Genomic DNA, 26,253 nt, shown 5'->3' on the forward strand with positions numbered 1-26,253 from the left:
CGTACACGCACACACACACACATAGAGCATAACATAAAATTTACCACTCTCAACCATTTTTAAGTGTACACTTCAGTGGCATTAATTACATTTACAGTGTTGTAGTACTATCACCACCATCTATTACGAACACCCAAAACAGAAACTCAGTACCCATTAAATAAGAACTGCCCCTTCTCTCTCCCCCGACCTCCTAGTAATTGTTAATCTACTTTCTGTCTCTATGAATTTTATTCTAGATATTTTATATAAGTAGACTCATATAATATTGGTCCTTTTGTGACTGGCTTCTTTCATTTAGCATAGCCAAGGGTTGTTTCCACCTTTTGGCTATTGCGAATTATGCTGTTATGGACAATGTTGGTACAAGTATCCCTTTTCAGTCCCTGCTTTCAATTTTGGGGGTATATACCTAGGAGTGGAACTGCCAGGTCACATGGTAGTTCCACTATTTTGGAAAAATTGCCAAACTATTTCCACAGAGGCTGCCCCATTTTACATTCCACCCAGCAGTGCACAAGAGTTTCAACTTCTCTACAGCTTTGCTAACACTTGTTTTCCATTTTTTTAATGAGAGCCAACCTAGTGAGTGTGAAGTGGCATGTCATTGCAGCTTTGATGTGCATTTCTTTAGTGACCAACGATGCTGAGCATCTTTTAATGACCTTCTTAGCCATTTGCATATCTTCTTGGGAGAAATGTCTATGTAACTCCTTTGACCATTTTTTAATTGGGTTGTCTTTTTGTTGTTGAGTTGTAGGAATTCTGAACATACTCTGGATATTAAAACCTATCACATTAGTGCCCCCAAATAATTCTTCCAAACTTTTTATGTTGAAAAATACAAATCTACAGAAAAATTGAAACACTAGTACAATTAACAACTTTATGCCCTTCATCTAAATTCACCAATTGTCAAAGTTTTGTTACAGGCATGTTCTCTCTCTACTTCTCTCTCACAGTTTTGGCTGAACTAATTGAAAATAAGTTGTAGACATCATGACATGTATGAATGTCACCCACTAAAAGACATTCTCCTACATAATCAGAACACCATTCTCACACCTAAAAAAAGTAATACAGACATGACAATATTATTTAATATATGGTCCATATTCAAATTTCCCCAATTGCTCCAAAAATGTTCTTTATAGATTCCTCCCACCTGTAATCCAGGGCCCTATCAAAGATTCAGACATTGCATTCAGTTATCCAATTTCTTGAGTCTCTTTTCAACTCACATACCATGTCCCACAACTGCCTTTTAATTTTTTTATTTGTTTTTGGTCTTTTATGACATTAACAATATCATAATTAAGTTTTTAAAATTTTCTAATATATGAAACCCAAAAGTCTGCAGATGATAAATATTCAGTATCTTTACAGTTTATAGTACAGCACTGATAATGCATCCTGGTAGACTAGTCAGATCAGAAACACAGACAGGATGGTTCCATTTTTACACATGGTTTGGTCATTCTACTTAACTCACCGCTGAGTCTGGGCAGGCCATGGGGTCTGGTTTGGCGTGGGCACTGAATTCGTGGGACTCACCAGCATGGCACTGTAGATATTGGAAGCAACCACCAGTATGCAGAGAAGTATAGGTCCAATGATTGCACCCTCCAGGCCGAGGTAGTAGGCTCCGCCAGCCACTGCCAGGCCTGTCAGGTAAGGGTGGCCACCTCTGGAATTAAAGAGCACATCAATCAGTTCAAGAGTTTTAACAAGTATAAACTGAGGGTAAATGTGAAATACATTTTCTAACACCATGTTAATGATTTAATACACTAGTGCTTTTCGCTGCACTAGAAATTTGCTTTTAGACTATCTGAACACCGATTATAACAATATTAAGATGCAAGAATTTATGATGTTCCAGGACACGTGAAACCAATACATTATATTCATCATTTATGTGTCTTCCTCATTCCAGAAAAAGGACTTAGGGCAGTATCTCATGCATGCCATGTAAATAAGCTTTTTCCCTAAACAGCACATTTAAGGAAAATTTCTCTCAAAAATGCTTAAAGCTGAAAAAAAAGTGGGGGATCTTTTACATAAAATCTTAATGTATAAAAAAAATTATGCAAAATTTTTCATTTCCCAATGATGCTTGTTAAATAAAGTATTATTTTATTATTAAGTCACATATATATCAAATTTTAGTTATAAATCTTAATATACAATTTATAGCAAAGTTCAAAGAAATGAAAAGTACCTAACTATAAACGGTATACCTATTCCTGCTGTTTAAACTTCAATTGTTAAATACTAGTTAACCAAATTCCTATGTTCTCCTTTTTACCTTAATTTTTTCTCCCAAATTTGCACATAAATGTTCCCTTAAGGCTTGCTTGTTTCGTTTTGCACTAGAACTTCAGGCTTCAAAGTTGTTCTACACCAAGTTATTTTCTACTGTAACTTACTAAACAGAAAACAAAGTGACATAATTTGCATCTATAAAATCTTAAATTAACTGAAAGGTTCTCTTCCTATAACTCTAGACTCTGTCTGCCCTTATTGTGATGATTTTACTTAAAGAAAAAAATTAAGACATTTTTTATAAGATATCAACTTGCTAAGAATTGGTCTTATGTGGAAATTCTCAAGCATAAAATCTAATAATGTTTTTCCCCCAAAAGCAAAACAGTCCTAAAATAACTACTAACTCTTCACTGTACTTAAAATATCTCATGTACATCTAATAATATTTCTTAGGTTAAATGCCACTAAGTCAGGAGAAAACTGTTCAAACTTCTGTTTTAACCAGGGGTCTCAGATATCGTAAATAACATTTATACAATAACAAGTTATCATACCTTATTAATGATGTTAATGATTTTTTAAATTAAACTTTTATTTTTCAGTGGGAACACAAAAGGCTACTTCACTGAAAATTCTATAACTTCCCCAACCCCTCCTAGGTTAAAAAAAAAAAATAGCAACAAAAATCCCTGGATATGATTATTCACCAACAACAGCAGAAGTTCTGTGGAGTATTTACCCCGATATATCAGAATATATTGCAGTGTCTACAAAGTATGTTGGCAAGAGATGAAAAACCAGCAGTAGGATGGCTTTGCATCCTAACCCTTGCGTAAGCCACAGGTCTAGAACTGCAGGTATCGCTGCCCAGTATGTCCCCAGAAACGGCACTGCTCCAAGGATTGCTGCCAAAGCTAATAAAGGAGAAAGAAAAGAAAAGCAACTTAACATCATCCTCAAAATAGCCATAAAATTTAGTATTTCAAACTTGAAGATATTTCACAATACATGTGAAATGGATTAACTTTCTCTACATAGGCCACAATGGAAGCTATGACTGGTGGTTACCTGATGGTATGAAGACAATATTGATGCCAAATATAGTATGAGTCAGCCAGGTGTACAATCCATAGAAGCCAGCCATTTTGAGGGAGGCATCAAAAACCCCCCTAGAATACCCAAAGATAAAAGAGAAAGTAATAAACATACTGTGATTCAGAAAAATCAATACTATTAGACTTCTGGCTATTTCATGCCAAATCTGATAAGGCTTCAATTTTACTACTGTGCAAGAACCTTGTTTACATTTTACGTCAAAGAAACATAAAGACCTAAGACATATTTTTAAAACTCTGAACCCTGAACACATATCGTGACAGATTGAGTTATATACTCCAAAAAACATCTTAACCTTAGATCCCATTCCTGTGGGTATGACTCCACTGTAAATAAGATCTTTTGAAGATGTTATTTCTATTTAATATGGTTTACTGTGCAAACACATATTTTACAATGAATATATGGATACTTTATTTAAATATACCTATGGTTAAGTTAACTAAGATATCCATCTTTGGGTGGTTCTATGTGTATTGCTTGTTTTCTTAAATTAAAAAAAAAAAAGATATAGCCAACTGAATCAGGATGAGTCTTAATCCTATTACTGAAAGCTTTATAGAGACAAAGCCATGGGCAAGGGTTAGGAGCCAGAGGTCAACAGAACCCAGAAGAGAAAGGAGAAGACATCACCATGTGGCGGGAAAGCCAAGGCACCCAAGGATTGTCTGTTAGCCAGAAGACTACCAACCCCAGGAGGAGGCCAGCCTTCTAGCCTCTGTAACCCTGAGCCATAAATTCCTGTTGTGTAAGCCTGTTGCGTAAGCCAACCTATTGTGTGGTATCTGTCACAGTGGTCCTCGCAAACTAAGACACTAGCACTACGTAAGAGTGAAAAATAAGAAGCTGTTCCGAAGAGAGCACAAAGGAAACAGATATTAAGTAATCCCAAGATGTCACAAAATTATAAAAACCAGGCTTCTGCTAGGGGAAGGGAAGACGCTCTCACATATTTTCAAGAGAAAGAAGAACTGCCTGTAATCCAACCAGCAGAGACCATGGCAGCAAAAATAATCCTGTACACACAGAAGGAAACAACAATCTTTCACAAAGCATTCCAACAGGGTTACTATAAGAGCCACGTCAAGCTCTCAAACCAACTGATTCGATTACCTAATAGGGTCTAACATGGATGCAGTGAGAGAGTTGCTCATTCTGACCAACAACTTTCACTCAAGAAAGTCATAAAGTGTGACCCCTGACAATAAGGATGCAGATTAAAGTGGTGTCAAAAATACTAAAAGGAAAGGAGCTGGCCAACATGAAATATACTGTACATATAAATATGTAAAGTAACTGAGTAGAGGGAAAATAAAAAGACAGAAAAAAAGAGAAAATGATAGAACGCAAGTTTTGAACCTGAAGGGTCTAAAAGAATGACAGTGTCTCAAAGAAACAGAGAAGTCCAGAATGAGCGAGAACACAGAAGAAAAAGGAGCAAGTTTAGTTTGAATTGTGATAAGCCAAAAAGAATGGTGAAAATACCCTAGAGGTAGCTGGAAATAAGAGACAAGGCTTAACAAAGAACTCCAGACAAGAGATTTATGATGCACCAGAAGACGCTACTCCTAAAACAGGATAGGATATCCTTAGGGCAAGTCTAGAGAAATGGCTGCACTCACAGAAGGGACCAAAGGACAAAGATACATCAGACAACATCATTTCTGTAGTAGGAAGAGGATCACTAGAGTGTAGTATTCTCAGACACCAAGGGAGAAGGAAGCTTTTGAGGAGGCAACAATTAGGTCAAATACCACAGAGGGATGAATGAGAAAAAAAAGACTAAGAAAAACAAAATATGACTAGAACTGGGAGGCTGGGGGAGGGGAGAGCATCAATGAGAAAAGATACAGACATTATACTTTCATTAACCTTAAAAACTTTAAAATCTTTAAAAATTAAAAAAAAAAATGATATTGAAGTTACAACAGATTATTGCAACTGAATCACTGCTCTGGGTAGTAAAAAAGCAAAGTCCAACCAAAAAGGACCACCTGAGGAAAGAACACACAGTCTTCTTTCTTATACCTCTGGGAATATGAACTGCTGATAATATTCTTACTAAGGCAACTTTAAAATAGTTTTGTGGGTTCTAAGTGCACTCTACATTCTTTATACTAAGCATACTCATGCAACCCAATGTGAGGTGAAAAGACAATATATCCCCCAATACTGGATAACTTATGATCTGACACATAAGCTTTATAAAACAGCACAGAAAAATCTTCTGATGGTATATTGGGAAGTAAAAGAATTTTTTTTAGCTCTCTTTGTGTAAATTTCCTAGGAATTTTTTCTTCTTTTTTTCTTTTTGTTAGTATTAGTTTATTGGAACCGTAACTTATAAACAATAAAATTCATCCATTTTAAGTGTATAATTCAGGAAGTTTTGACAAATGTATATGGTTGGACAACCACCACCACAATCAAGATATAGCATATTTCCATCATCAGAAAAGTTCTCTCATGCCCATTTATAGTCAATTCCTCCCTGAACCTGAGCCTATGGGGGCCAATGGATATATATATATACTTTCTGTCACCATAGTTTTGCCCTTTCGAATTTCAAATGAGCGAAATCATATATAGCTTTTGTGTTTGGGTTCCTTCACCTAGCATAATGCTTTTGAGATTTGTCCACACTGCTGAGCTTATCAGTAGAACCTTTTTATTATTGAGCAGCATTGATTTATTTATCCATTCACCAGCTGATGGGCATTTAGGTTGTTTCTAGTTTGGGGCTATTATAATTAATATTGCTATGAACATTTGTGTACAAGTCTTTATGTGGACATATTCCATTATTTCACTTTAATAAATACCTAGGAGTGGAGACGCTGGGTGATATGTGTCTGTCTAACTTTATAACACTAGCAATTGTTTTGATTTCTCAATTCAGAGAAAATTTATAGTCCTTCGACACTGCGCTGGTTTGAAGCTGTTATCCCAGAAAAACACATGTTCTTTTAATCCATATCCATGGGTGTGGATCTATTGTGGGTGGGACCTGTGATTAGGCTGTTCAACTGAGATGTGTCCCACCCAACTCAAGGTGGGTCTTGATCTTCTACTGGAGTCCTTTATGATAGGATAAAGGACAGAAAAAGAGAAAGAGCTCAGAGAGAAATACCCAGAGAAGTTTGGAGAGAGCCAGAGATGCTAACTAAGAGAGGATACACAGAAGCTCAGAGAGGAGGCCACTGGAACAGAAGCTGACAGCAAAGAGACCCAGGAGCAAAGGACCAGCAAACACTGGCCACGCACCTTCCCGTGTGACAGAGGAACCCCAGATGCCAGCAACCTGTCTTCAGAGTCCAGATATCATCCTGTTGATGCCTTAATTGGGTTATTTTCATGGCCTTAGAACTGTAAATTTGTAAACTAATAAATCGTAAGTCAAGTAAATCCTTTAAGCTGAGATGGAGTATTGGGGGAAGGGGGCACTAGAAATGCAGGCCACTTTAAAAGGCAGGAAAAACCCTTCGGAAACTGCTGAATCTGTGTACTAGATCACCCTGGTATACTAATTCCCAATCCAGGCACCCAACTCACTGAAAGCCAAAAAGGATGTAGCCAGTCCTTTAGGAGAGAAAACATCACCTGTTGATGCCTTGATTTGGACATTTTTCATGGCCTCAGAACTGTAAACTTGTATGTTAATAAATTAGATCTACACCACAGGAATAGATTAGCTTCATATAAAATATCAGAACCATATTCTTGGTATCCAGATTTCTATTACATTATTATTAAGATATTCTTATGGAATTCAACAGGTATTTGAGGATCTGCAGAGTCAAAAGACTACCCGACAGAAGCTTAGGCAGCTGCATTAACAGCCTACTGCGGTTTCTGTCCTGACCCACACACTGGATAAAGCTAGCTGACCACTATCAGAAGGTACTGATGTGCCCAGAATACACATCAAGGGACAAACTGGCCTTCTATTCATTTGACTAGAGTAAAGTGGGTCTAGAAAATAAAAGTAGAACGTAGGGGCAGGGGGCAACATAGGGTGCTCAGAGGAAAAGAGGAGCACTGAGAGATGGGACAAGGCACGTATGGCACTGTGACGGTCTGAAGCTGTACGTACCCCAGAAAGAGCATGTTCTGAAAGCTAATCCATTCCTGCGGGTGTAGACCTATTACTGTAGGTGGGACCTACTGATGAGGCTATTTCAGTTGAGGCGTGGCCCAGGTGGGCCTTAGTCTTCTTACTGGAGTCCTTATAAGAGATGAAATCCAGAGAAGTTAAGAGAGACGGAAGCTAAGCCAGAAGCTGAAAGCAACAAAACCCAGGAGAGAAGGATCAGCAGACCCTGCCACGTGCCTTGCCATGTGACAGAGGAGTCCCAAATCACCAGTAGCAAGTCCTTTAGGAGAGAAAACATCACCTGTTGATGCCTTGATCTGTACATTTTTCATGGCCTCAGAACTGTAAACTTGTATGTTAATAAATCTCACAATTGTAAGCCAACCCATTTCTGGTATATTGCATTTTGCCAGCTTTAGCGAACTGAAACAGGTACTAACAGTCCATGCCTCATTTGCACAACTGTATAGAGAGCTCCTGTGTAAACACCCTGGCACCCAACATTTATCTTCAGTGAGCTAGGTGCCGGTTTGGGAGTCAGGATACCAGAATGCTCTCAACACAGAACTAATCATTTCCACAAGGGTGGGTCCTGCCTCTTAGCCTGGAATAACACAGATCCTCATTTTGAGCTCTGTTTTGTTTTGTTTGTTTAAAACAAACTGTACTCCCAGTTTAACAGATTTAGTTGATTCCTGACCAGAGGTTTCTTTTCTAGATAGACGAGAGAACCTAATGGGGATTCAGTGAAGAACACGGACGAAGCATGTAAAAGCGCCTATAATATAGTGTATACTCAGCAAATGTTAAGGCAAAGAATGGAATGAAAGAAGGGAAGAGACTGAGGATCAAGGGCAATAGTTAAGAGACTACTAACAGATTTAACAACATTAAAGCACTGGCAGTGAGGAAGGAAACAAGAAGGCAGTAAATGAATCAGAAAGGTTAAGGAAGGAGAGCTAATAGGACATGGATTCGTTAGAAAGAATAATGAAATGGGAATGGGGAGACCCGACGTAGTCCAGCTCTGTCACTGGCTGGTTGCTTTGGAATCCCAGATCTGTCACTTATTAGTAGCATGATCCTGAAAATCCTAAGACTTCTCTGGACCTCGGTTTTCTCGACTGTACTGTGGGGATAATAGCATTCTCCTTGTCATGATATTCTGAAGATTAATAAAGCAAGAAAAGTGCTGAGCACAGTGCCTGGTGCACAGCAAACACTGGGTTACATTTCAGTGCTATTATGCAAATGGTTCATTATTCTTATTGCAGCAAGGCTAAAAATAATGCACAAAACACTTGGGACATCAAAGCAAGTTTCTCTTTCCTCCTTTCTGTTTTTGGAAATATACTCATCTTTGCCTTTTGTTGAAGAGGCTACAGATTATGGCAGTGCTGAGAGTGAAAGTATTACACCAGCAAGTTTTGACTTAGTTATTTTAAATGGTAAGGTATTGATCAGGTTACATGAGTGATAACACAAAATACTGAGCATATACTCTCTCATCTCAGGTTCTCTGGAATCTAAAGTTCAGAGGCTGCTAGGAATAATTTACTCTCATAAGCAAATAAAGCTTTATGTGACACATAACTAATGGCATGCACAATACAGTTTGAATGGGCTACCAGAAATCATTAGTTTAATCAGCACAAGAACACCCCTTACAACCATACCAGTGAATGATCATTCCTCATTTCATTCAAGTACTGATATCAGCCCATTAATGTACATTACATTAATGTACATTAATGTCCAAACTTGGACACTCAAATTCATTGAACATTTCTGTCTTGCTATCAACAAAAGACATTATGATACACTTCATCAAATCTCTTGCCAAAACCACAATAGACTTGCTCTGCATGAATCAACGGTGCCATCACGTATTACCCTTCCCTTTATAACTGCTTGCAGACCATATCATCAAGCACCTTCTGCAGACATTTACAGGAAACCTATGTCAAGTTCTCCTGTCTTTTACTTCTGGAATACACTGCCATCCTCCACTCCTTTCCCCTTAATCCACTTTTTAAAATATTTGCCTGTGCTCAGTCTTTGGGGAGCTCTCTCTTCTGTGCTCCCTCAAAGGTTATTCACAACTGTTCTATAACTACATCTCCAAGCCCTCTCAGCACTTAGCAATGAAAAAGAATCAAGTTCCGAAGACCCTGGAGGCTCTCTTCCTTCTCTCTCTTGGTAGTCCAGACCAGCTGGTTCACCCGGTCTGATATAGCTTAATGGAAGAAGAGAATGAAACCAGCCACTGAGCTGGAGGCTCCCCTTTTCTAACAAGGCCTTACTCAGAGACTTTCCACTGCTCCACAGTCTACAGATGCTCCCGTTCCCTGTGCCACCTGAAAACCACCAGGGGCAGCAGCCCTCTCTACTGGCAGGCTGGTCATTATGCATCCTATCCAGCCCCGTGTTGCCTAAGCATACTCCTCTGTGGGATAAAAGTTCCAAGAATCACACACAATCAGCCTTTTCTCTGCTTCTCAGTTTCCCCCTAATAAAGCCTACTGTACATTTAAACTGAGTGGCACTAAAGATATGTGTGTCCATGTCTCATTTTGCACTACTACATACATCTATAACTCTTTTGTATCAAAGGATTACAAATTTCAAATGATTGGTTAGGATTTTAAATCTTCAAATGGGTATGACTGCTGAATCATCATACTGATATTTCTGTTTGTCTCTAATGTCTTGGAGCAGCTAGAAGAAAAATCGAAAAATCGTGGAACTCTGACCCACATCAAACCTTAAAATCCATTCTATAACCACTCGTTAAAATGTACTTCGAAGTTTATTGCTTTTTTGTATATATGTTATATTTCACAATACAAATAAAAACCGTTAAAAACAAAGAATCTTAACCAGTCCTTTGTCCTCATTCTTTACGAAGTCTAAGGTGAAACTGTTATTTTTCACAAGTTTCCTAAGACACTACTTCACTCGAGCTATCATCCCTCTCATTTCTGACCAAAAAGATTTGCTCTCTTACTTCTCTAAACTGAGCTAGAGAAACCTAATACTCAGGACCTGATCAGATGACCCGCTTCTAACTGTTTCTAATGGAATGGAATTTGAAGCAAGGAGTGGGGGGGTGGGGTGGATAATAAACTGTAGTCAAGGAGTTCTCTGTACTGGATGGCAGAGAAGAGGGAAGCACATGGCTAAAGCAGAAGACAGGAAACAGAAAAGGGGGAACAAGGAGTACAAAATCAAATTCTGCTTATTCCACAATATTGCCTTCCACTGATTCTGCCCTCTTTTCTTTCTCAAGGTCAATAAGAACACTATCACTCCTCCAGGAAATGACTGCTATCACTGATTGCACCAGTGTTCTCTCACTGCGATACAGTGCACCTCGCGTGGAAGCCCAGGTACTGGAGGAGAGTAAGTAGGCCTCCAGAGACAGCAGATAAAATTCTGAACTGGGAGAATATTGCTCACCTCCCCTGAACCGCTGCTCAATTCCTCTTGAGAGTCATAGCTCCCTCCCTTTTCTGGTCATCTGCCTCAAAAGCCCAGCTTCACAGAAAAATGTACACAAACCTGGGGGCCCCTGGGTTTCCAGGGTGAGGGCAAGGATCGTGCTGTGCCTGCAGACCAAGAATGCTGCCCGGGGACTAGACAGCCTTCCTTCCCTACCAGCAATAGTCATGAATCACAGACAGAAGCAGACAATGGTGGTATCACATTAGATTATGTGGAGACCCTGGCAGCAGTAATTTTAATTCCAAATTCTTATATCGCTAAAACATGGTTTTCTGTTCTTGGCAATCTCTATTGATCATGAAGGTGGTCTACTGCTAACTTAAAAAAAAGAAAGAAAATCAACTCATTTTATTAAAAGGGGATTGTTTCAGTTATATAGGCAAATAATAAACAACTATATCAAAACTAGTTCAATTACAGACCCATTAAAATGAATTTAGCAATTTTTAAAAGATCACCACGAGAAATAAAATACAAGACAAAATGTTTAAGGTCTTTTCTTTGTAAAAAAAAAAAAAAAAAACAAGTAAAGAATTTAAGTTTATTAGACGTATCTTTAATCAGGTAGGTTAAAAAGCATTACTTTTACTAGTTTGATTATTATTTAAGAACTCTAGTTAACTTAATTCCCCAAATATACATAAGAAATTCTGTCTCGCTTCTCCAGTTTAGGAAAGGTATCTGTCAAGATAAATGCAAATACATTTTCTTACAGCTTGAAATCCTTTCCTGACACATTTTAATTTGAACAAATACCGTTTAGAACCTTAAGTCCATAAAAATTTCTTACCAATGAATATTTAATTAGCGCAAAGTAAAAAATGCAAATACTGATTTATTAAATGATTGACACTGACTTTTGTAACCAAAATACTATTAAATCTCCAAAACAGGAGAATGGTGGAAGGAAAAATGTTCACTTTCCAAATGAAAATCTCGCAGTACACACATTCTTCCACCTAATTCATCAGTGGGACTCCCACCCCCACCAGCACTAAAGCTGTGATCCCAGCAAGCAAGAGCTATACCCGTGTGCATGCACTCATGTGAAAATATCACACACACTAAATTGCACTGAGGCCGTGACAACATGCAACTTAGTAATGTGCAATATCTCCACCAGAGCAAGCAGAATGGAGCATCAGGGAAGAAGGGCGTGATGCATACATTCAGGAGACCACATGCTGCTAAGGGAAGGAAAATGGTTTTGGGGTAAAGGATGCATGCCACTATCTCAAAAATCCATGAACTAAAAACTCACAAACAAATGTATTCAAAATTTAGAAGAACACTTATTCAGAATAGAGAATAATAATTGAGGTTCAAATACTCAATGAAATAGTGATCATAAAGTAGCTATATATTGCAAAAAGCAAAGCTTGAAGAACAAAAACACTTTCAATTATCTGGTCATGCAGTTAACTCCAGGTTCAATTCCACTTTCAGCTTATTAATGAATCATATAAAATGAGTTTAATGATTTTCCACTTAACTGTAACAATGATGGTGATTGATGGCTGATGCTTATGAAGTGTGATACCAACAATTTACAAATTAAATTGCACTTTGAAGACATTGCTATATTTTTATAAATAATTTGTATAATATTTCCTTCTCAAAATCTCTCTCCATGAACAAACATATTCCTTCTTAATACAATCTTCAGAATGAAAAATCTGATAAGAACTCTTAGAAACAGAACTCACTGCTATTTTATATACATGAGAAGGCTCTTCAGAGGAATCTGTATAAATCTGTATATTTTTACTTAAGTCCTAAATTTGATCCATAAAGAAAAAGACTCAAAGGATCTGGACAATAAAAGTCTTCTTGAATTACCATCTCTAATTTATATAATTTGATATACCTATATATAGAATTGCCCAGAATATAGCAAATTCTCTTATCAGACTCATAAGTATGCACTGATCTTGAAAACTATTAGGAGTATAGTTCTGATACTGAGAGTTGTTAAAATTTTTTCTGTATGAAAACTAAGCTGATACAAAATGAGTAGTTTTTGTCCCAGTTTACCCTGGAACTAAGAAAATGGGCTACCATTAAAGCAAATAATTGGTATGTGCCGTCCCAAGAAGATTAGGTAAACCTAATTTGTAAAAAGATGCATCTTCCCTCATATCTCTGTAGATGAAAGCAGTCTGCTGCCTTTCTAATCTCAGATTCCCTCCTGAGCTTCAGACCTGAATCTCCAGCTGACAACCTCATGTGTCCATCTGAATGGTCCTAACAGTACTACAAATGTAACTCATGATCTTCTCACCAACCAGCTGCTCCTAGAAGACTCTGTGGTACCACAGAAAGATGTATCAGATGGACCAAGGTGCAAAACACAACTCTACCTAGCATTCACAAAATTAAAGAATTAAACAATTTAAAAATTAAAAAAAAAAACAATTAAAATGCCCATTGGGTATGGAAAAAGTGACTCAATGACAGACACTCACATAGAGAATGATCTAAAAGGAGTTTAACACAGAATAAGAGAAAATTCAAGAACTGTGATTTGAAAAAAGAAAAGCATTTGTGAGAATGAGTCAGTGCTAATACAGTTTACCTTAGTAAAATGAAGCCTCACCTGACTTGAAATTCTTTATGGACAAGGTAGATTTTTTTTTGTAAGGCTTGGCTTAAATCTCACTTATAGAGTATTCCTGCCAGCCTCTGGTATGTTTAGCTCAATAGCTTAATCCTATTGGGAAGACAGAGGCCATTTTTTCTTTTTGGGAGAGCATTTGCATAAATTTTTAGAATCAAAAAGATGTCATTTAGACAAATAGAAATTGATCTAGTCCTGGAATTATCATTTTATTTACTCAGTATCAAAAATGATAATCTAGGGTCATATGGGCTTCAAAGGGACACTAAAGCCAGTAGACAATGTCTTTGAAGATAGCTTCACCCTCAAAGTTGTTACATTAGATGATACACTCTGCTAACCTGGAATCTTTACATGAGGGGCCCCCATATGGATATGCCAGGGCACCAGAGGGGCGAAGCACATTTATTCTTCTGTTCCCACTTGATGTCCAATCAAAGAAACAAGATAATTGTTAAAGACTTTACTCAAGACCTTGCTACCAAAATTTCCAGAGGCAACATATTTTAGGAACACACATCCTATCTGAACGTAACCAAGGCTTCTCCACAGAGCAAAGTGGTATCCTCCCTAAATATAACATGACCACAGTAAAAAAATAAGCTAATAAAGCTGATATAGGATTATCAGGGCAAATCAAGATTTCTGTAGAACATTAGTTCCAAGCAATGGTATTTTAATTAAAGTATGTAGGAATGGAAATGCCAGCTAAGATTCACTATTTAAGAGACACTTAAGACTGTCTGACTGATAACTTATTAGGAAAAGGAATGCTAATGGATAACTTGAGGATTTAATTTGAGTAGCTATTTACAAGAAATTAAAATGTAGTACAGTCTTCAAATTAAGAGCAATGAGGGAGAGGGGTTGGGAGAGGAGCTGAGAGAGGGCCAGGCTAGAAAAGGCCTTCCTTATCAGAAATGGAAAAGGAGCCAATGACCTGGAAAGAGCTTACAGATAGTAAAACTGAAGAAGACTTTCATTCAGAAACCAAGCCTTCAATACATGGACCCCAGAAGGCCTGATGGAAGTTTCCAGGCTGTGAAGCACAGAGAGCCTACAATTTGGGAATAACCAAACACTTTGCATTTCTGGTATCCAACCTATCATCTTCTGGGGGCATAGCCTGGGTAGAGAAAGAGACAGAGAGAAAAGAGGTGGGCGGAACACAGAAGCCATCTGCTCTCCTCCCTGGGAAAAGCTAGAATTCTAATATCAGAAGAAGGGTTCTGAGAGGAGGTGAGGGGTGTGTGTGGCAGAAGAGGACGGGTTTCCAGAGCAAGCAAGGTGATGATAGGAACCAGAGCAAAAACCTACTTACGGAAGGCTGATGGAGACATGCCATTAAATCTTTGCAAATCACAGGCTTTAGAGGAAGATATTGAAACGGCTTTGAATTTCTCCCTATTAACATTTGCACTGCTCATATTATCCTCTCAAGAGGAGACAAATATCTTGAAAATACCAGTGTCCTCCACTAGTTTAGCGACGAATATTACTAGGATGCTTAAGACAGAAACACACTTCTCTTAGGGAAGCAGTTTCAGAAGTAAATCAGAATAGCATCAATCTGAATCCTACCTGATAGCTTCTTCCACAGACTGGCCAATAATATTAGAAGAAGGACCTGGCTGAGACAGAGGTGTCAGGCTTATCACCCATTTCACTGGCTTATAATACTCATCACTGGAACTTAACAGATAAAATAGTGTGGTCAGGAAAATAATCTGCAAAACAAAGGACAGTTTCTCCTAAAAAATGAAATTTGGGAACTATGGGAAGACAGACATCTGCAAAAGCAAATGGAACCAAGGACACGCTTTTCTACTGAAGGGAGTGGGACGGTCTCCTCATCTGCAGGTACCTACCAGAGAGAGCACGAAGTTGAGAAGGGCAGTCCCGCTGTAGAAGAGGATGGTCAACAACGTGGTGACAGTGGTGAAAAGCAGGCTCACGTTCCGGCTCATAACAATCCACAGAGACTCTAAGATCTGAAGAGGAAGGAAAGCTGGCTATCAGAACCCACCCTGTGAAAGTTTCCACAGCTGTCTTGTATGCTTTTCATACAGTGTTTCAGTACCATAAACAGGAAAGAAAGATGAAAACTGAACGTTGTTTGAAACAGAAAAGATTTAAACAATGTTTTAAATACTGTTTAAAAAAGAAACATTTGTACAGTAGGAAGTAAAATAGTTGGGCTGACCTGGTGAATCCACTCAAAATTATATTCAGCAGTCATTAAAAACATTTGTTATTACACAGAAAAATGCTTATGCTATAATGCTAAGTTTAAAAATACAAAAATTTTATACACAATGATTATAACTGTAAAAAAAAAATGGTATGGATAAAAAGACCTATAGGAAAATACGCAAGACGCAGCCTTTGGTTATTATGTTAAGCTTGTAAGATCACAAGTACTTTTTTCCCTGAAGAGTTCAAAATTCAGGCCATGAAATTCTAGAATCTGTCTTACAAGCTGCCCCTACTCCCAGCCCCAGGCTATCCCCAATTTAATTCTCTACAAATACAAAAGCATCCCTTCCATATCATCATTAAAATCACAACAAAAGAAATGAAAAGATATGATCAATGGCAGAGTTCTACAGGCGAAAATCTTTCTGGAAGTAAACAACGACCCTTATATTAAGACCTACTGAGTTCCATTGTTCCATCACCTGTAAATTCACTAGGACCAGATATTAAGATGAAGGACATTATTAATATATGTTAAACATTACTAAAGAAGATGTACAATAACTACAGCACACTGAATATTTTCAATATCTATCTCTTCATGAACTTAAATTCCCTCATGATAATGTCTGATCTACTTTTCTTAAGTGAACTGTCTTTTCCTATTAATAAAAAAACAGGAAAGCAAATGATCAGAAAACATCTTTCATTACAGTTTTCTAAATGCTTCCATAAACCTTCCAACAATGCTGCAAGGGATACAATGCCAACGGTATCATTTCTATTTTATAGATATACAAACTGCAGCACAGATTTTTTAAAAAACTTTTCCCAAGGACACAGAAATAATAAGTGAAACCAGAGTTGGGAATAGAACTCATAAAGTCTGATTTTTATTTTGGTGCTCTTTCCAAAATAGCAGTTCTGGGTTTTATCATATGTTCATGTCAATATCATCTATTCTATAAAGGGCCTATTCATTCCTTCCCTACCTCAAATATATCACTCATAAAGGCATATTTTGTTGCCCTCGGCATTTCTTGCAAACCTCAGCTCAGTCTTCACATGAGAACTTTGGTAGGCTGGTTCCATTTACAAAAACTCCTTACATAAAATCTTGAAAATGATTCACGATGCCTACAAAAATATGCATAATGACCTGTGGGATAACGTATGAATGAACAATGCCACTGATTCCAAGAAACAAAACAACAATGTCTTCACTTGTGATTTTTGATAAGCATTCTTTTGGGGGCTTCAGTCATTTTAGGATTTTCATCAAAAAAATTTTTAAAAAGTTGCTGGGTCACAATGATGGAAAATTTTCTGGGATAATGGGTAAGAAATGAAGGGAATATATTTATTGTAGCCTGGTAGCTTCTAACAACAAGCAAGTAACCTGTCTTATGTACCCAAGGATATCAGTTGGGGAAGACAGAGGAAAGGACGTTTCTAGCATGTTCACTGAATCCTGTAGTTAAAAGTAAAATTTTTGTTTATATGCCAGACACAAAAGGCACATACTGCATGATGTCACTTATATGAAATATGTAGAATAAGCAAATACATACAGAAAGAAAGCAGATTATAGGTTATCAGGGGCTAGGGAGGTGGCTATTGAAGAATTATTGCTTAAAGGGTAAAGAGTTTCTCTTTGGGGTGATAAAAAAGTTTTGGTAATAGATAGTAGTGTTGGTTGCACATCCATTAGTTTGAACACATGAAAGTGAATAAAATTAACAGACTGCCAAGGGTCATCAGACATTTGAGGGCAGACTCTAACATGAAAAAGAGAAAAACAAACTTCAAAGAAACTCAGAGCAAATGGAGAAGACATTTTAAAAATATTATTAATATTCTCAAAGAAATAAAAAAAGTTTCACAAAATAAGAACAAGCTGTTGAATAGTAGAAATAAAATGGTAAATATGAAAAATCCAATCATGGCTTGAAAAGTTAAGTTGAAGTGATTTCTCAGAAAGGGAAAAAAAAAGATGAAGAGATGAAAAATAGAAAAAATGTTTTAAAATATGAGGAATCCATGTCAGGGGCCAACATCTGATTTAAAGTCATTCCAGAAATGTATAATAGAAAAGTGTGGTACATGGACAACTAGAGTTCCCAAGATCCTTTCTGGGGTCTTTAAGAACAAAACTATTTTCATAGTAACAGTCTAACATTTGCCCTTCTCACTCTGAGGACATTTGCACTTGACATTACAAATGCAACAGGGGGCAAAACTGCTGGCATCGAAGCACACATCAAGGCAGTGGCACCCAAACACACTAGTATTCATTGTAGACTTCATTACCACAAACTCAGGGACTGTTTCACTTAAGAATGCCCTTCATGGATGATATCGTCCATATCTTAAAACTTCAACTTCTGTGTGAGACTAAAGGGAGAGATGTTTATTTGGTGCAACATTTATATTATAGGTAGAGCATTTTAATTTAACTTGTATGGTCAGTTTAGTGGAACATTATAAGTATAGGGACTCTTGAATAGGACATGAGATTTTGTTGGCTTTTCCAGGTTAGTGTGATGCCCCAATAAATCCCAGAGTGATTTGGATGGTGAATAAAGAAGTATTTGCAAAGTCCCCTTAGGGGGGAATGGGGAGAAAGGTGGAAAGATTCAACTCCCCCATTTGGAGAATCTCTGATACTCTCATAAGCAGTGGGGACAATCAAATCAATAGGCTGAGCCCTCGATCTTGGGGTTCACCCCTATGAAACTTTACCCTGCAAAGGATAGGCTGGCTACACCTGCTTAAAATTAGGTCTAAGAGTCTCCCCCAGAGAACCTCTTTTGCCGCTTAGAAGTGACCTCTCTCTCTAACCCGGATAAGGCAAGTGAACCAACTGCCGTCCCCCTCTATGTGGGCCATGACTCCCAGGGGTGTAAATCTCCCTGGCAAGACGGGACAGAAATTCTGGGATGAGGTGGGACCCGGCAACAAGGGATTGAGAAAACGTTCTTGACCAAGAGGGGAAAGAGAGAAGAGAAAATAAAGTGTCAGTGGCTGAGAGACTGCAAACCAACTCTAGAAGTTATCCTGGAGGTTATTCTTACACGTCATATATAGATATACCTTTTCAGTTTATGGTGTATTTGAGTGGTTAAAGGGAAGTACCTGGAACTGTTGAGATGTGTTCCAGTAGCCTTGTTTCTTGAAGATGACAAGCTTTTATAATGATATAGCTTTTAACAATGTGACTGACTGTGTGACTGTGAAAGCCTTGTGCCCGATGCTCCCTTTATCTAGGGTATGGACAGATGAGTAAACAATATGGATTTAAAAAATAAATAACGGGGGAACAAGGGTAAAATAATATTAGTGGTCAATGAGAGGGAGGGTAAATGGTATGCTTTTTCTTTTTATTTTTTCTTCTGCAGTGATGCAAATGTTCTAAAAAATGATCACGGTGATGAATATACAGCTATGTGGCGATATTGTGAGCCACTGATTGTATACCACGTATGGAATGTTTGTATGTTAATAATGTTTGTGTTTGTATGTTGTCAAATACAAAAATAGTAAATAAAATAGTAAATTTTTTAAAAACAGTAAAAAGAAAAAAGGTGTTTGTGAAGCAGTAAAAATCAGTAATTTTATTAAATAGCAACCCTGATAATCCATCTTTTTAATATTTTGTGTGAAAAAATGAGAAGTAAGCAAAAAAGCATGTCTGCTGGGTACCCAACTACAATGGCTGCCTGGAGGAAAAGTTTTCACGTGACTGAGTTGGGAATTCAACAAGTTGCTCTTTTCTTAGAACACCGGTTCTACATTAAAAAAAAAAAAACCTGACACATTTGGTATCTGGCAGGAATACTCCATCCCATTCCATTTACACATCTGTGAAAGGTTGGATTTTCTGTTTGTACTTCAACTGAAACAGCATATTCCAAAACATTGAATGCAGAAGTAGATAAGAGAATCCAGACATTAAACAAATTTGCAAAAACATAAAAGAGAGCCACTCTTCTCATAAAGTGTTTTTTAATGTGGAAAATAGTTACTTTTTGTAAACAAAATATATTCCTTATGCTAACATGACTATTTTTTATTAAATTAATAAATATTTTTGAAAGTTCTCAGTTTTAACTGCTTATATGGTAAACACCAACCGATACAACCCACCTACCAAAAAAAAACTTATTGGAGTCCTCAAACCAAAAAGCCTGAGAAGCACTGGAATAGAGGAAACAGAAGGAAGAAAATATCAAAGGTATTTAATATTAAAAAAATCTTAGAACTGAAGGGCACAAACTTCGAGATTTAATTCCAAGCTGCCATGGCTCTATTAGGTGAATGGGAAGAAGGAAGAAGAGAATGTGAACCTGTCAGGAAAAGCCAAAGAGGTTGTAAGAAAACCCCAAGGGAGTTATAAGACAGCAGGGAGGGATTTGTAAAAAAATTTCACATCTTTATCTTCATCTTCCATCTGAGGAAGCCAAAAGATAATGGCTAAAATTTCAAAAACAAGAAAGAGCAACAGAAAAGTTATTTTAGAAATTCAGGGGTGAATACTCAGAGAAAGCTAAAAGAATTGCCAACTATTTCTGGAAATGAGACTGGGATGGGGAGGTATAGAGTAAGGTACTGCTATTTTTTACTAATAATCATAAGGCATTTTTGATGTTTCAGCTATGAAACTTTGATAAAAATTAAATTAAAAAAAAATTCAGCATTGTTGCAAACTTCAACTTCTGGAATTTGATTAAAGTCACAAGTTCAGTCATAAGAAAATTCTTCTCATCTCTGTGACAAGCTCTGAAACCCCACAAAGTACACTACAGGATTAGGAAGAGCAGTAGTTAAAACTCAGCAGTGCTGCACCCTGTTCCTTACTGCCTTCAGTTCTTTCTAAAACAAGACAGAGGTGGACATGTGCATGGTGGGAGGGTAGGTGGGAAGATAACAAATTAAGCCTTTAAAAATTCAGTCTTCAAACCTCGCCTACTCTTTGAAACAAAAGGAAGAAATGTTTATTTGTCCAGAACCTAAATTTTCTGCAGCACCGAACCTAATTCAACCTGTCTAGATAAATCATTTGAACATTTGACACGCAGGGAGCCTAGAATAAGAACGAGGGCCTTTAATTCTGTATATATTGTAATGCCCAGATACATCATAGAATATATTAAGCAGATAATCAAAAAGTATTGGCAAAGTTCCTTGGGGAATGGGAGAAAAAATATGGAACTATTAAATTTTACCACTGGGGAAACCCCTGATATTGTGTCAAATTTTATGGTCACCTAAATCAATAGGCGAAGCCAATGATCTTAAGGTTTGCTCTTGTGAAGCTTATGTCTGTAGCAGAGAAGTTTAGCCTACCTACAGGTATGTCTAAGAGTTACTTCCAGAGGACCTCTTTTGTTGCTCAAATGTGGCCTTTAAGCCCAACACTACAAATGAAACCACTGCCCTCCAAGGATGAAAGTCTCCCTGGTGGTATGGGAGATGACTCCCAGGGATGAGCCTGGCCCTGACACTGTGGGATCAACAATACCACCCTGACCAAAAGGGGGAAAAGAAGTGGAACAAATAAGATATCAGTGGCTGAAAGAGTTCAAATAGAGTCAAGAGGCTACTCTGGAGGTCACTCTTACACAGGCTTCAAGTAGACACTGCTACCTACCATAATCTGCCAAACCCCAAATAAAACCAGTCCTGCCAATCCTAAAGAATACCTGGGGCATTATATAAGATTCTACAAAAGTCCAATGCACTAGGATAATTTTCCAGAAACCTACAACCTCCAGATGGATCCCTGGACCATGTAAGTCCCTAAATACAGATGGGCCAGCCTCTCCAGAACATCAACTAGTTCCATCCCCCTATACCATATTATCGGCAGCCCCTTCCAACATGAAAAAGTTAGAATGAGTACAGCCCAAATACCCCTAAAGAGTGGGAGAAAGATCAAAGGTGATGGTGGAGTTATACAGAGGTCAGGTTTAACAAATGAGTATGAGTGCTGAATCATTACACTGATATTTCTTTTAGTCTCCAGTATCTTAGAGTACCTAGAAGTAAAAACCTAAAATTGTGCAATTGTAACCCATGCCAAACTCTGAAGTCTATCTATTCTACAACTAATTACTGTGACACACTTTGAAATTTATCATTTTTGTATATATGTTATTTTTCACAAAAAGAGGAAGAAAAGAGGAGTATAACAGAGAAGATAGGATTTAACAAATGAATAAGACTGCTGAATCAATACAATGACATTTCTGTTGGTCTCCAGCGTCTTGGAGCAGCTAGAAGAAAAAAAGAAAAACCATGGAACTGTAACCCATACCAAACTTTAAAACCTGTTCTATAACTACTTGTTAAACTGTACTTGGAAATTTATTGTTTCGTATACAGTTATATTTTGCAATAAAAAAGGTAAAAAAAAATTCAGTCTTCAAATGTCACTGGAACCAACCTTCCATCTTTTAAGGGCTTTGCCCACCAGGAAGACAGCTCCCGCTGCAGTCATCAGTCTACAGGACTGGGCCATCCACCCAGGAGCCCATGGCATAGCTCACAGATTTCTGGACACAGTCTCTCTGTTACTATTCAACCTCAGAGGAGGCACTGGCGCAGCTGCACTTGAGGACAGGACTTTCAGACATCTGACTAGTACACTGAAGTCTCAAAATCATAAATGTCGTGACATTTAAAGGAGGGTAATTAAAGCCCTCTAAGTGTGTAAAGAAAACTGAAACAAGAGTTCCGAGTCCAGTTTAAATATAAATACTTACTGAGAGAAATGTCTCAATGTTCTCGTGAACAAAGGAAGCGATATCCTGCCAGTCTAGAATGTCTCCCAGCCAGCTATTCTGACGACTTATATGCATCTTGTGTCCTTTGTGCCTTCCAGAGTGTGTCACATTCTATGGAATAAAACAGTCCACACATGACATTTCAATCTTAAACTAATGAATAAAAAGTATAAATGCCCTACTTTGTTCTTGGTTGACTTCAGCACTTAAGCAAATACTCAAGGTGAAAAACTTTGCATTACTTGAAGAAATCAACTAAGAACTCTATGTAAAGACCTGAAAATATATTTCTCAGTTTATATTCTAGGTGCCATGTCTAAGGCCAGTTCAAATGCTTCTCTCCTCAATTTGTGAACATATTTCATTCCTCCAATATACAATAGCATACTACCAGAACATTTACTGACATCACTTTTTTTCTTGGTTTCCCCGTTATGATTATTTCCCCCTTTCCTCATCTCCCTTATTCTTCATCCATACTAGATAAAGAGAGTAGGCAGTGGAAATAAATGAAAATGAATCAGTATTACGAAAATATCTGACTCTTATATCTGAAAGAGAGTTACACTGGCAGAGGTAACCAACACTTAAAGAGATACAAGAGATACAAGGGACTTCTGAGGTTAAAAAGCAGAAATAGAGGTAAATTCTTAACATCTTTGTACGTTTCCATTTCTCCCACTCTTGCTGATGAAACATGGAATTAATCTCTATTATGCAATGCTGAAAAACATGAGGTCCCAGTGAAAGAGGTAAAGAAAGCAATACACCTCTTGTTCTTTGTAAGGCTCTGACCTTCCACTATCACAAAATGAAGCTTGAAAGGGATGAGGGATGGTCTGTTTGTTTGGAAGCAGAGACTCTAAAGCTAGCAGAGGAGGTAGATAACAATCTCTCTAGTTTTCTGGTGTTTCAGCAGATAGAATCAAATATATGACACTCTACTTAGAAGTTCCCCAATTAGTTTTAACTCCCAGCCTTGGGAACCCACATAATCAACACTTTTCCTACAACTCATTCCAGGACAGGAATGCACAATTCCAAAAAAATCACGGAGCAGCACACTCAATTCAAGCCAGCTCTCCTCCCTCCATGCCAGGTTAAGGGATATGCTCCTCCTCTCCTTTCTTCAACCCTGGGAAAAGCCGCCATCAGTTCTGTCCCACTCTTGACCTGCTTCCCCATGGATGGGGGTCTTCACAGCACAGCTCCCCCAGCTGGCCCACAGGCCCTGCCAAACAGTGCATAATACAGCTCGGCAGAACAGGCTGCTTTCAAAACCATTTTCATAGTTGATGAAAAATGGTATTTTCCATCAGAGATTCTGAAGAGAGGTTTCATAGGGAGGGACAAGCAGCATACAAGGTTGACTTCAAAATTAAAGATCTCTAGACTCCATCTATTTTGATTTCCTCAAAGAGAAACATTCTTAATGGCAAGAGCTGTGCTGTCCAAAGCAGTAGCTAGTAGCTACAGGCTGCAACTGAGTACCTGAAATGTGGCCAGTCTAAGAACCGAAATGGACTGTTAGTATAAAAGACACACCAGATTTCAAAGACTTAGTATGGATAAAAAGAATGTAAAATATCCCATCAAAATTTTTATTATTGATTATACATTGAAATGATAATACTTTAGGTATACTGGGCTAAGTAAAATAAATTATTAAAATTAATTTCATCTGTTTATTTTTACTTTCTTAATGACTACCAGAAAAATTAACAGTATGTATGTGGCTCGCATTACGTTTCTATCGCACAGTTCTAGTCCTAGGGGATGAAATAATGATGACAATGACAAAGGGACCAATGGGTTCTGCTGTGGAGACTAAGCATCCATCCAAGCTGACTTTCAGTGACAAGACACTTAAGATCTTGCTGTTTAAAAAAACTTAAGACCTGAAATCCAAATATTTAAAAAATCCTATGTAGTTGAGGAGCCTATAATGTAAAAGCGCTTTATTAGCTGACAATGGAAATCCTTAGCTAAAATAACTTACCTTTACAAACCAAGAGTGATACAGTCTGTCCCAAAGTTCTAGCACTTGCTTTTCAATGACAGCAGTATTGTTCACTTTATCTCCCAGAATTTTATGAAGCTGGAAGAAATACAGATAAAATCTGGTTTAATATTTCAGGCAACAATCCAGTAAAATATACATGCTGGGACCTTTACAACTGTCCCAAATCAAACTCAAATGTTTCAGATGTTTCATTGCCTTGAACCACGTTGGTTTTTTTTTTCCCTTGATCGTTACTTTTCAATATTCCCAGTAAGTTTCTTCTCCTTTCTCCCCTTTTTTGCTCTTTTTCTTAATTCTACTTTCAAGTCTCTAAGAGGGCTGCTTCAGGTGTACAAAGCACAGTGCAAACAAAGCCATGATTATTGACCTATTTGATCTTATCTTTCCCATGTGATCCTACAGTCCATCCATTATAGAAAAGTCTTTTGTCACATTCATCACTACTATTAATTACCTCAGCTAAGAGGTTAAAATGGGACAGTAAAAAAAAAATTTTAATTAAAATTTAATTTTAATTTTAAAAATTTAAAAATTAAAAAAAAAAGACTTAACAGAGAACTCTAAATAAAATTTCATAAATATTTTCCTTAGTTTGATCACTGAGAGATGTCAGGCCTCAGAAGGTTATGACTGATCAGACTGGCTTTTGAGTTTGTGGGAATCCATGACTGAGACATCATACATTACAGGAAGGCTATTTATCTTATATTATCCCCACCCCACCCACATAATTTAGTACTAAAATCTTATTGCAATATTCACAATTCCAAGAACAAACACTGATTTTGTAGTCCCACTTCCTTAACACAACTGTTCTATTTTTGCATTTCCTCTGCTTTTATGAAAATACAGTTTGAAATTCTCTATTATCTTTTGTATCAAGTATTTCCAGGTATTAGCCTTCATCTTTATTTTTAGTGTTTTCTTTTTTAAAAAATATTTTTATTGAAATATCGTCACATACCATACAGACCATCAAAAGTATGGCTCACAATATCAATAGTTGTGTATCCATCACCATGATCATTTGTAGGATATATGCATCATTCCGGAAAAAGAAATAAAAAAACCTGTACATTCCATACTTCTTATTCCTCCCTCTCATCGGCCACTAGTATTACAATCTACCCATTTTTTTTTACTCCTTATCCCCCTATTATTAATTTATTTTTTGTCCTTTTTTTTTTTTTAAACTCATATGTCCACACCCTGGATAAAGGGAACACCAGACACAAGGTTTTAACACTCACACAGTCACATCGTAAAAGTTATATAGTTACACAATCATCTTTAAGAATCAAGGCTACTGGAATACAGTTCAACAGTTTCAGGTACTTTCCTCTAGCCACCATACAGCATAAATTAAAAAGGGATTTCAATACAGTGCATAAGAATAACCTCCAAGATAGCCCCTCGACTCTGAAATCTTTCAGGCACTGAAACTTTATTTTGTTTCCTGTCTCTCTTCCTTATGTTTTCTTACTAGTTCATTAAGTTCTGGTACTATTATTTAATCACTAGCAATCACAGAATATACAGATTGTTCTCATTTTTTTTTTTTTGTATGCTGTATAGCAGGGATCACATTTCACTCTTTTTCCATGTGAGTATCCCGTTACTGCAGAATCATTTGTTGAATTTTTGTTTGTTT

At 37.4% G+C, this 26,253-nt stretch overlaps 1 protein-coding gene across 4 annotated transcripts in view; it reads right to left on the reverse strand.

Annotated features, from left to right (window-relative positions):
- TMEM245 (transmembrane protein 245) overlaps positions 1-26,253 on the reverse strand; it is a 98,558-nt gene that overhangs the window by 12,211 nt on the left and 60,094 nt on the right. For all 4 annotated transcript variants that reach the window (XM_077141399.1, XM_077141417.1, XM_077141409.1 and 1 more), the window contains 7 exons: positions 24,579-24,677; positions 22,559-22,690; positions 15,467-15,589; positions 15,180-15,325; positions 3,337-3,437; positions 3,008-3,182; positions 1,493-1,687 (listed from right to left, as the gene is read on the reverse strand). In XM_077141399.1, coding sequence (XP_076997514.1) covers positions 1,493-1,687; positions 3,008-3,182; positions 3,337-3,437; positions 15,180-15,325; positions 15,467-15,589; positions 22,559-22,690; positions 24,579-24,677 — 971 coding nt within the window. The remainder of the gene's footprint in view (positions 1-1,492; positions 1,688-3,007; positions 3,183-3,336; positions 3,438-15,179; positions 15,326-15,466; positions 15,590-22,558; positions 22,691-24,578; positions 24,678-26,253) is intronic.

The sequence above is a fragment of the Tamandua tetradactyla genome, chromosome 2 (assembly GCF_023851605.1).
Source record: "Tamandua tetradactyla isolate mTamTet1 chromosome 2, mTamTet1.pri, whole genome shotgun sequence".
Lineage (NCBI taxonomy): Eukaryota > Metazoa > Chordata > Mammalia > Pilosa > Myrmecophagidae > Tamandua > Tamandua tetradactyla.